This window comes from Patiria miniata, unplaced genomic scaffold (genome assembly GCF_015706575.1).
Source record: "Patiria miniata isolate m_02_andy unplaced genomic scaffold, ASM1570657v1 HiC_scaffold_15, whole genome shotgun sequence".
In the NCBI taxonomy this organism is placed as follows: Eukaryota; Metazoa; Echinodermata; class Asteroidea; order Valvatida; family Asterinidae; genus Patiria; species Patiria miniata.
This window is the reverse complement of record NW_024037053.1, coordinates 3,136,076-3,147,038: the sequence shown is the minus strand read 5'-3', so window position 1 is coordinate 3,147,038 and position 10,963 is coordinate 3,136,076. Positions and strand designations below refer to the sequence as shown.

General features: G+C 44.4%; 2 protein-coding genes across 2 annotated transcripts; both read right to left on the bottom strand.

Annotated features, from left to right (window-relative positions):
• Positions 1–655: 655 nt before the first annotated feature.
• Positions 656–5,069, bottom strand: LOC119722259. The gene is made up of 7 exons (XM_038192299.1): positions 4,628–5,069; positions 4,197–4,279; positions 3,479–3,734; positions 2,905–3,104; positions 2,416–2,593; positions 1,978–2,199; positions 656–1,789 (listed from the first exon to the last, which is right to left on the bottom strand). Exons 2-7 carry the CDS (start codon positions 4,271–4,273, stop codon positions 656–658), a joined length of 2,067 nt encoding a protein of 688 aa, XP_038048227.1. The 5' UTR covers positions 4,274–4,279; positions 4,628–5,069.
• Positions 5,070–8,776: 3,707 nt separating this feature from the next.
• Positions 8,777–10,900, bottom strand: LOC119722258 (uncharacterized protein K02A2.6-like). The gene has a single exon (XM_038192298.1). The coding sequence runs from the start codon at positions 10,898–10,900 to the stop codon at positions 8,777–8,779; it is 2,124 nt and encodes a 707-aa protein (XP_038048226.1).
• Positions 10,901–10,963: the final 63 nt, after the last annotated feature.

The following is a 10,963-nucleotide window of genomic DNA, read 5'->3' as shown; positions in this document are numbered from 1 at the left end:
TTTATGTGGCGCGCCCTCTATAGCTAACGAAAATAGTAAAGTGCACCGTTTGCTTCCCTCGTTTCTGTGCAAGAACACTATTTTGCTAAAGTTGGTTTCGGATTGGTTAAAGCATATTAAACAAATAACGAGCAAGAACTGATTGGTGCGTTTAGACTGTTATTACTTCATTATTGGCCCTACGGGTGCAACAGTATATTAAAATTCCCATAGACACTAGTGCTATAATGCCCATACTTCAAAATTCTTTTAAAAATACTCAGAACTCTCACAGGTACTTAAGCTACACAGAAAAATGACGATTATGTCATCTTTTATTTTGTTTTCAATTTTTGGTGGGTTGACCTTTTGACTTTTCGAGAAATTCTCACCCAAAGAGGACGACCCCTATCTTTCCCAAAGCGGAAAAGTAGCCATCACGAAAAACGATCCCTCCACAACATGGCAAAATAGCGCCACTTTCGAGCTCAATTGCACCCAAAATGCTCGGAATTGGAAGGCCCAAGTCTGGGCCAGAGGTTCATTGCCATATTTCTTCAATTCCCCAATTAAATGGCTCTCATCAGAACTCTCTAATATAGAATATTTTAAGGGTATAACATTTAGCTGGGCGGATGGGTTTGGTTCTTACAGTGTGCACCCCTACATGTATTTCTCAACATCCGTTGACAGCGAAAGAGGTTAGCTCCTGGATGACACGTGACAGGGCGGGGCGAGACCTTGGTCTGGTGCCATTACAGCGTTCCCCAAGTTTCTTCATTGGCTTTTTCAGGGTGCTGACCTGCGCTATTTGCAACAGCAGATAACCCAACGAGAAGATGTCGCCCTCCACGGTGTAACCTACCTCCCCCGCGAGGACCTCGTGGGGCACATGTGGGAAGATCTGGGCGGTCTCCCTCTGTTCTGCCTTGGAGAGGAACATGGGCCCCTTGGCTTCGTTTTTCTTGCAAGCCTTGCCCATGTCGATGAGTTTAGCCCGCCACATGTTTCTGTTCGGGTCACGCCACAAGAGGGCGTTGTTTGTCTTCAAATCACAGTGCAGGTAGTCTTTCGAGTGGAGATGGGCAAGCCCTCTCGCGATATCGTTGGCGATCCACACCCAGTTGTGTTTGAAAGGCATGTACTTCTTGGAGCGAATGGCGTCAGCCACAGACAACCCCATCATGGAGTTGGTGTTCCCGATGAACTCCATTACGATGGCGGAGAGATCTTGGCTCCTCTGGCTCCTGATGATTCCGTACAGCTTGGGGAAGGCCCAGTGGTCTTGAACAGCCTGCATTGCGGCTACCTCCCTCCATACATCACCATCCTGAACCAGATGCGATTTGCAAAACTTGACGGCTACCAGAGGGCGCTTGGAGCTCAGCAGCCGCATCAGGTTCACTTCCCCGAAGGTCCCTTGGCCGAGCGTGACGGCCGCTCCGTTGACCGTGATCGCCTCGAAATCGGACGGTCTGTACACGGTGCACTTCAGTTCTCTGGTGAAGCCGTTGGTCGTCAGCGGAATCATGGTCAATCTCCCCGGCTCGGCAGGCCTCTTGGGTTTCCTCGGCTGTTGAAACTGTGCACCGTTCTGAAGAATTGGTTTAGGTTTCACTGGCAAAAGGTTGCGGGCATTTTGAGCGGCAACCGAGGATGGAAGCGCCGGGAGCGGTCGACAGACGAAGGGGGCGGGGTTGTCGTATTGACGTCCTTTCCGTGGAGCCTGTGGTGAGTTTTGGATCTGCTTGGGAACCGGTTTAACGGTCACCACCATTGGCTTCGGAATGTTTTCGTCTCCAGTTGACTTCTACGTTGTGGAGAAAAAAGACTTACTCACTTTGTGATTCCAAATTCCATGAAGATAATCTTTTTTTTAAAGAGTATTTTATCTGAGACACCCATGAAGAATAAAATAGTTTAGCAACATGAAAACATAGTCTAGCAAAATGGTGGACCAACTGCGATCTACAAAAGAGAGGGAAACATTTGGCATACCTTTGCTTTATTTTGGAGATCTTTGTTGTTCAGTTTCGTAAGGGGTCTTCCCGCCTGATGACCTTTCCTCTCAGAATACTTGGTTGTCAAGTTGTCCACCACGGGACTATCTTGCCTAGCGGGCATCATCTTGGTCACAACAATATCTGTTCGAGTGCCGCGATTGGCGGGCAAGACTTGCACTTGTTTTGGCCGATACTCGTTGGTGAAGTTTTGCTTCTCCTGCATGGGGAAAAAACCTACAAGTGTGATTTTATTAATTGAATATTGCCAATTGTTGTTTGCACTCTAAAGTTTAGGAATTTCATTTTCAGGGAAGGGTGCTTGGTGAACAGTCAAAATAAAAGCCTGTATAATTTGCGGGAAAGAAGCTGAGTGTTTTGAAGTTGTCCATCTGGGAAAATTTAAACTCAAATGCTCCCTCACTGGTATGCTTACCTTTTCCCCTTGTTTCTGAGTGCGTGTTGGCCGGACAGCAGCATCAAGCAATGACGGGTTTCTTGCACTCTGCTCGTCGTCGGTTGCGGTTGCTATGGTGACCGGAAGAGGAGGCAATGGGCGAATCTGGTTCTTCTTGCCTTTCGTCCCAGATTTTCGCTTCTTGGAGCCTTTTTTGCTATTGATCAATAATTTGTTGATAAACAAAAACAACAATGACATAAACACTTCAAGAGCACACGTGGTATTTTAATTCTGGGCCAGATTCGGGGGTAGAATCAGACGCTACATGTTCACTAATTTTGTGGCCAGTTTCTAAAATTCTCAAGTTCTGCGTGAACTTTTGCGATATCTTTATTTTCAGGTCGGCTTCTACTGAATATTGCTCTGAATAATATATCACCAGGAACTTCGTTGAATATGCAACATCATTTATATACAACAGTATGCATATGCAACAGCATGAATATGCAAAACTGTGATTCTCACCTCTTTCTTGGCTTCTTAGCTGCTTCAGACGTAGTTTTCTGCTCGTGTCGCAGCAAGCTCACGCCCACTTGTCCAGGGTTCCAGCATCTCTTGGAACTCCTCGTAGATGCTTGAGGGTCTTTGTCCTGGATCGACACATCATCGACATCACGCGCACCGTGTGTGATGTCTTGTCGCGCTCGTTGCTGTTTGGTTGTACTCTGTGTGGCAAAATGATGAATCAATAATTAATATTCAACAATGAAAAAAATATCACCAAAGACAGCACTGCAGATTCAGGTGTGGGAGCGAATAACCTGCCGGTGTTTGTTGACATTGAGGTAGTTGTTATGTGTATAATAATACAGTTATGGGCTAACACTTCAACAGGCTTGTACTTTGGAATACATATTAACCTGTCTAAATTACACTAGTTTTGCTGTGTAATTCCCTTGGCTTTAGGTACAGAATTACTTTGTACATTAAAGGAACTTTTTCAGTTAATGCACAAGTCTTCATTGTGTTGAGAATAACTTTAAAAATGTAAAAAAAAAGTCTATAAAATTGAAGACGAAGTTGTCTGGTGTAATCTCACCTGGTCAGATTTGACCAATGGCTGACGAGAAAGAAGAGACGACCCCTCGGGGTAAGGCGCCACCTTGCGCCCAGAGAGGCGTTTGCCGGGTCTCGTCTCATCCGCACTTGAGGGACTTCGGCCGCGGGTCGCAGCCACATGTTGATGGTGTCTACCGAAGTCCGAGGGTTTGGGTTGGGGCTGGTAGGGCTCGTCATGGCCCGGGGTGCAGCAGAGGAATAGCCGGCGCAGCGGCAGCGTGAAGACACGGTGAAACCTTAAGCGGTACAAGACAACCGTATCATCATCGCCTGTGCTTGACTAGTATAACGAGGGAAAACTAGACACTCAAGGTATGACGAGGATAACACGCTTCAAAGGTATGTTGTAGAGCAAGATCAAGTCTACCATTTACTTATGGGTTTACAGATTCTTTAAGACACCACCCAAAACAAAACAAAAACAACATAAACAAAGCAATCCTCTTAGTAAAGCTGGTATCAGCGCACAAAATTCTACACAACAATATTGATCCGGAATGGCCATTCCGTCGAAGTCTTTTTCATGCAGCTGGTCCGTACCCAAACGGGCCGGATTGATCCCATTCGCTGGCATCACGGGGTAATCCTTTACGGTAGCACTGCCCGGGTCACGTGACAGCCAGTCAGTTATATATTGACTCGGTAAGTCAGTGAGATTTCTACAAAGAGGGCACGAGTCTAAAAAGAAGAAAACTCACGTGCTCTTCCCTCTGCTGTATGAGTGGTTTGACGGCACGGTAGGCCCGTGAAAGTATCGATCCGTTCTCCGGTTCATAATGATCTGCGTTGGTTTAGATAAATATTTTGCAATGTTTGTAACAAATGCAAAGTTCATAATATTGAATTTTTTTCAGTTTAAAAAAGGACATAAAAGGTGACAAGATACCTCTACTATAAAAGTCAATTCGCAAGAAATACGTCGATGAACAACAAATCATGACAATTATTGTTGGCCTTAATCCTTATTCCAAAAAGTTAAAATGCACAGGCCTAATTTAACTGAAAATTATTTCAAAGCGTTCTTTTCTGGATGTTGGTTTGATTAAAAGTAAAACTCATCTTTGTATACAATTCCCACTACTAAAAAAAAACATCATTTTAAACTGATCCAAAGAAATCATCAACTTACATTTTCACCTCAGTGGTCGATCAGCAAATCGTCAATAAACTCGATTCGAAAAATTGTCAATATTTTCGCGCAATTTTCGCACTTTGAACACAACTTTTGCCGCAGCAATCGTTATGGAGACCTTCTCACTTGAAAAGCGAATTTTGAAAGTCAACGCTATGCGTAAAGCGTACGGTATTTATCACGTCCGGGCGTTTGTGTTGTGGAAACGACGGAAACATTACCCAACATGACGTCAGAATGCAATACGCAAACACCGTTTGTGTTAATCGGACGCGCGCGTATTATTAGCGCGCGCACTACCAATCATTTTCCATTGATAGAGAACAGATAATGTCCAATGATTGGACAAGCGTGTAAGCGCATCTGTGACGTCATGCTAATACGTCGGCCACGTGGGTGTGTCCTCACAAACAGAACCTGTTTTGTGACGTCAAAATAATGACCACAAAATCCATAGATATGGCACAAAATCCATAGAACTTTCATACGTATTTTCTGCGCGTTGGCATTTGCGATTTTCGCGCCTCTTTACTTAATACCATAATGTTGGCATGAATATACAGGGAATATCAAATAAAGGAAACCCAGATAAAAATGTAAATTATAAAAATCTAATAAATATTTTCAAATAAGTTAAAAGATAATGTGAAACGCCAATGTGTCCTCTTTCCAATGATACCGTGATTGTGAGTCTGTGGCCTCGGATGACTGAGCATTCGTTGTTATTCTGTCAAGGGTCAAAACCTGTACTGGGCCAAGTTTTACCTGGCTAAGATTGCTGGCTGTGGTTATGCAAAGGTTGAAATGGACCAGACTTCGTGCAGATCTTTGTGTGGAAAGAGGTGGTGGACACGTTGCAGGCATTGGGCCATGAGGGGTTAACTTCAACAATGAGAGTGGTTAATCGGTGTCAAAATTGAATAAATTGTTTTAAAGAAAAGGATGTCTTCTTTCTTTAAATTAAGCCGTTCCACATGCCCAGAATAAACTTGCACAAACTTAGCCCAGTGCAGGTTTTGATCCTCAATAGAAAACCAACGAATACTCAGTCATCCGTGGCCACAGACACACAATAAAGGTATCATTGGAAAGCGGACATATTGGTGTTTTACATGATCTTTAACTTATCTAAAAATATTTATTAGATATTTTATAATTTACATTTACATTTGGGTTTCCTTCTTTTGGATGATAAAACTTGAGTAAAGAGGCTACATTTTTGATAATTTAATACTTTTATTTAATTCAAATCACACTTCAGTGGCTGGAGCATGCATATAAAGCTGCCAAATCCAAATCAACTTTTTGATTATTTTTTATTTTAAGATATTCTTTCATCTTCTGCTCATTTAAACAGGAAATTTTGATAAGGTATCACACTCACTTAATAATGATGAATGCCACTAAATCAAGAAATGTCTCCTATTAAACTAAATACTGATTCAACATGACACCATAACACAATAAAACAAAACTTTATTTAAAAAAATCAATGGTGTCAAACTGAACTAGTAAACTGCATTGATGCATTTCAGATTAGACGTGCAAAATGACACTTCTTATGTTTTTGAGCTTAAATTTACAGTTTTTTAGATGAAAAGCAAGATGTTTCAATGCAAAGCGTCCTTCAAATTTGCACACACAAAAACTTGACAGCACAAATCCAACGGCTCGGCATTTCACCTACCATACAATTCAATTCACTTTCTCACGCTTATTTTTTTACTAAGTTCTGCAAAGAAGTTTGAAAAAGTCATTAGCCTATCAAGATCTTTAAGGAAATTATTTTAAAAATCTCAGAGAATGAACGGGACAGCCAAGTCATCAAAGCACTTGTTATATACAGGGTGTGTAAATGGGTTATAAATCCAGTACTGAGAGAGAGCAATTCAGATTCGAGATAACACTTTATTCGTACAATTCCAACATGGCGCAGCCCACACTTTTCTACTCCAGAGGGCGCTATGCAAATAGACTGTGAACACAACATTCTCCCCTCTCAAAAATGAGGAAACTGTATGAGTAATTACAGGAGCAATTAGCTTACATTTTGAAACCATACTTGGATCATTTGCAAAGAATCAAAATACAAAATGAGGAATCAGAGACATTGGAATGTTTGGAATGTTCAACAGATCAAATTAGGAAAATCACAGTTCAATTACTTAAACACATACACTTGTGTGTTTTAACTGGCACATGGAATGAACAGAACTTCACAATTTACATATGGTAATCTTTAACCCAAGTAGGCTGTCTAACTTGTCTCTTAGGACGGTTCTGTGGTTTGGGTGTAGCTGGTTGTCTTGGAGTCGTAGGCATTTGGTTTGGCAGTTTATGAGTCATGGTAAGGTGTGTTGCATTCCATGTTCGGCCATCTTCAAGCTGGTAAGTGGATGGACCCTTGGACTGTGTGATGCGTTGAGGAGGTCCATAGCGATTTGAACCCTTATGCACATGTCTAGGATTCTTAACACGTACATAGTCTCCTGTTTGGAAACGCGGATGTACTGCACCACGCTTCTGGTCTGTGTATCGCTTGTACTTTGTCTGAGTACTGCGAACGCGATCACGAATATCAGCTGGTTCTTCTTGGCTGATCTCTGTAGGGCGAATGTTCAGGGTAGTTGTCATTCGGCGACTGTGCAAGAGTTCTGCTGGCGATTTACCTGTAGTTGCATGAGCGGTGGATCTGTATGCTGTCAGTAACTCAAGCGTTGCAGTTTTCCAAGGTCGGTGTTCGCGAGTTGCGATTTGGAGAGTTTGTTTGAGAACGCGATTAAATCGCTCAACGAGTCCGTTTGCCTGCGGATGGTAAAGTGAAGTGCGGATGTGCTTAATTCCTCGCTGGATCAAATAAGACTCGAACTCTGTGGAGACGAACTGGTTCCCATTGTCAGAAACCAACTCGTTAGGCAACCCTTCCCTCGCAAAAATAGAATCAAGCATGGAGCAGACGGAATGTGAAGTGGCATCAGCGGCAAACGCGACTTCCGGCCACTTACTGTAGTAGTCCATCAAGACGATTGCAAATCGGCAGTTTTGTGGACCATGCTCAAAGGGACCACAAATGTCAATGGCAATCTTTTGCCATGGATGAGCTGGAAGAGGTACTGGTTGCAATGGTGGAGTGCGAATGTATGCTGTCTTGTCACTGACTTGACAAGCTGCGCAGTGACGAACTTGGTGTTCTATCTGTTTGTCCATACCTGGCCACCAATAGCAGTCACGAAGTCGTTGCTTGGTGCGTACAATTCCCTGATGTCCTTGGTGCGCAATGGTAATCAGGCTAGACTGTAGAGCAGTAGGTATGACAAAACGGTCACCTCGCAGAATACAGTCATCAGCAACTGAAAGTTCATCCTGGAGGTGAAAGTAGGGTTGTAGTTCAGTTGTAATGTGCTGTTTAGCAGGCCAACCGGATGTGATGTATTCCGACACAGACTTAAGGATTGTATCTGTCCTTGTAGCACTTTGGAGGTCAGCTTTGGTGATAGCGGAAGCATCAACAAGGAGTGCTGAAATCCACTGGATGATGATTTCATCATCAGTATGTTCAGTTGCGTGCACTGTAGTAGGCAGTGGCAGTCTAGATAGAGCGTCAGCCACTCTATTGTGCGCACCAGCACGAAATTCGACAGTGTAGTTGAAATTCAGCAGACGAGCAGCCCACCTGGCGATCCGCATTGGTTTGTGGCCAGTGCCACGTGTGGACAGCAATGTAGTTAGAGCTTGATGATCAGTTCGAAGTGTAAACTGACGGCCCCATAAGTACTTGTACCATTTCTCACATGCCCACACGCATGCAAGTGCTTCCCGTTCGCTGACTGAATATTTGCGTTCCGTAGTTGTAAGAGAGCGAGAAGCGAACGCGATAGGAACTTCGTGATTGTTCTTAATCTGTGCGAGTACCGCACCGATGCCGTAAGCTGAAGCATCAGTAGATACGATGGTAGGAAGATCGGGGTCAAACAGCGCAAGTGTAGTAGCATTGGAAATGTGCTGTTTGAGTAACTCGAAGCACGATTGAGCAGCCTCAGACCAAATGAACTGAGTGTCCTTGCGAAGGAGTGCGCGGAGTGGTTCAACCATGGTTGCGTAATTTGGCACAAATCTGGCGTAGTATGACGCAAGTCCCATGAAGGATCAGAGTGTAGATGGATCGGTAGGTTTTGGAGCATTTAGTAGAGCCTCTACGTGTGTTGGATCTGGAGTAAGGCCTTCGGACAAAACGGTATGGCCCAAGAAGCGGAGGTTTGACAAATTGAAGTGGCATTTGTCATAGTTCAGCGTGACACCTAGTTCTGTAAGGCGGTTCAGCACTGCGGAGAGATTGGCATCATGGTCCTTTTGATCGCGACCAAAGATGACAATGTCGTCAAGGTAACATTGTACTCCAGCAAGACCACTTAGAGCACACGACATGAGTTTTTGGAAAGCCGACGGTGCAGATGCCAATCCAAAACAGACGCGCTTGAAGCGGAACAAACCAACATGTGTAATGAAGGCTGTGAGATCACGCGAATCTTCATGTAGTAGTAGTTGATGGTACGCGGAATTCATGTCAAGGGAGCTGAAAACACTGGCTCCATGGAGTTCCCCTAGTAGTTCTTGAATGTTTGGAAGTGGATACTTATCAACAATGACCGCTTTGTTGACTTCGCGGAGATCCACACAAAGTCTCACCTTTCCGGATTTCTTGTATGCGACCACCAGTGGTGACACCCATTCACTGGCGTCGATACGCTCAATGATGTCTGCGTCTTCGAGACGTTTCAGTTCATTTGCGACTTCGTCGCGTATCGAGAATGGCAAATTTCTGAGTTTTTGCTGCATTGGAGGGACGGATGGGCGTACTTTGACTTTGTGTACGTAGTTTGTTGCAAGTCCAACTTTCCTATTGAAGAGCTCGGGGTATTGTTTGCGCATGTCCATTGAAGTTTGGTCGGATGGAGTAGTTGCAGTCGGAGCTGGAGGAGTTGACGATGAGGGTTTCGAGTCGTTCCCATTCACGAGCATGACCTTACCACCTGTGATTGTAATATCCAGGCGTCGGATCAAGTCTAGTCCCATGATAGCGATGCCAGACTGTACAACGAAAATGTGCGCAGGAACACAACGCTCAGGATTACTCGCAAGACGAACAGTGGTGTGGAATGTACCCAGTACTGTAATCGGTTCGTGCAGGTAAGTAGTGAGTTTAGCTGTTGAAGGTTGCAATGCCTCACGTGCGAAGAACTTTCCGAATGTGGATGCAGGAATTATTGACACGGCAGCGCTAGTATCAACAGTCATCGCGAGTTGCACGGATTGGCCAAGGAGTACGGAGCATTTGACACTATCAGCATGTGCAATGTGCTGAATGGTCAAGACGTTGGAGTCTTGATAGTCTGGATGAGGTGCAACGGGATTATCACTGGTGAACACTCCCTGAACCTGATTGCGTGTAGATTGAAATCTCTGTCCAGACCGGCAAACACGTGCGTAATGCCCTATTTTTCCACATTTAGAGCATGTAGCGTACTTGGCTTTGCAGTTTGGATCATTTGCTTTGTGCGATTGTTCACCACAGCGGTAGCAAATCTGTGACTGCAGCGGTGCTGGTCTCGATTGTTGCGGAGGGTGCTCTGTAGTGTTGCGATGCTTGCGTGGTTTGCGATTTTGCTGTCGGGGTTTTCGGTGTGTAACTGCATGTACATCTGCCTCTGGAGTATGGCTAGAATTCTCCCCGATGATCTTGGATTCACGCAATGCCGACTCGACTTGACGCGAAATTGTAATTGCATCAGTAAGTGTCAAATCTGGTTCAAGCAGTAGGCGCTCTCGAATCTGAGTAGAGTATGTGCGCTCAATAAATTGATCCCTGATCAGCTCATCTGTCATGTTACCAAAGTTACACGATGATGCTAAGGCACGTAGCTCTCGGATGTAATCATCAACGGATTCCCCTGGCAACTGTGAACGTCTGCGAAATCTGTATCTTTCAGCAACCACGTTCAGTTTGGGTTTGAAATGTCTGTCAAGCACCCGGAGAGCAGAATCAAATTCATCTTCATTTTCCCCTGCATTCTCTTGTGGAAGCGTATGGAAAACACGCTGACCTTCAGTGCCAAGGCAGTGCAGTAACAACGCACGTTTACGTACGGCAGGATACGTATTTGCAGCTGATGCAACAGTGTAAGTTTCAAACATACCTCGCCACTGAGTCCACGGAACGGGCGGAGTTCCCGGAGTTACGAGGAAGAATGGAGGCGGTGGAATCGATGCCATGGCTTGTAAGAAATCTCAGTATGATCTATCCTCCCTCGTCGCCAATTAATGTTATATACAGGG

What these genes read in the sequence shown, in the direction of transcription:
- LOC119722259 (XM_038192299.1), bottom strand. Translation starts at nt 4,273, where the DNA reads ATGAACCGGAGAACGGATCGATACTTTCACGGGCCTACCGTGCCGTCA. An exon ending in GCTAAGAAGCCAAGAAAGAG is followed by an intron (nt 2,594 to 2,904) that starts GTGAGAATCACA and finishes ATTGATCAATAG; the next exon opens with CAAAAAAGGCTCCAAGAAGC. An exon ending in ATCTCCAAAATAAAGCAAAG is followed by an intron (nt 1,790 to 1,977) that starts GTATGCCAAATG and finishes TCCACAACGTAG; the next exon opens with AAGTCAACTGGAGACGAAAA.
- LOC119722258 (XM_038192298.1), bottom strand. Translation starts at nt 10,900, where the DNA reads ATGGCATCGATTCCACCGCCTCCATTCTTCCTCGTAACTCCGGGAACT.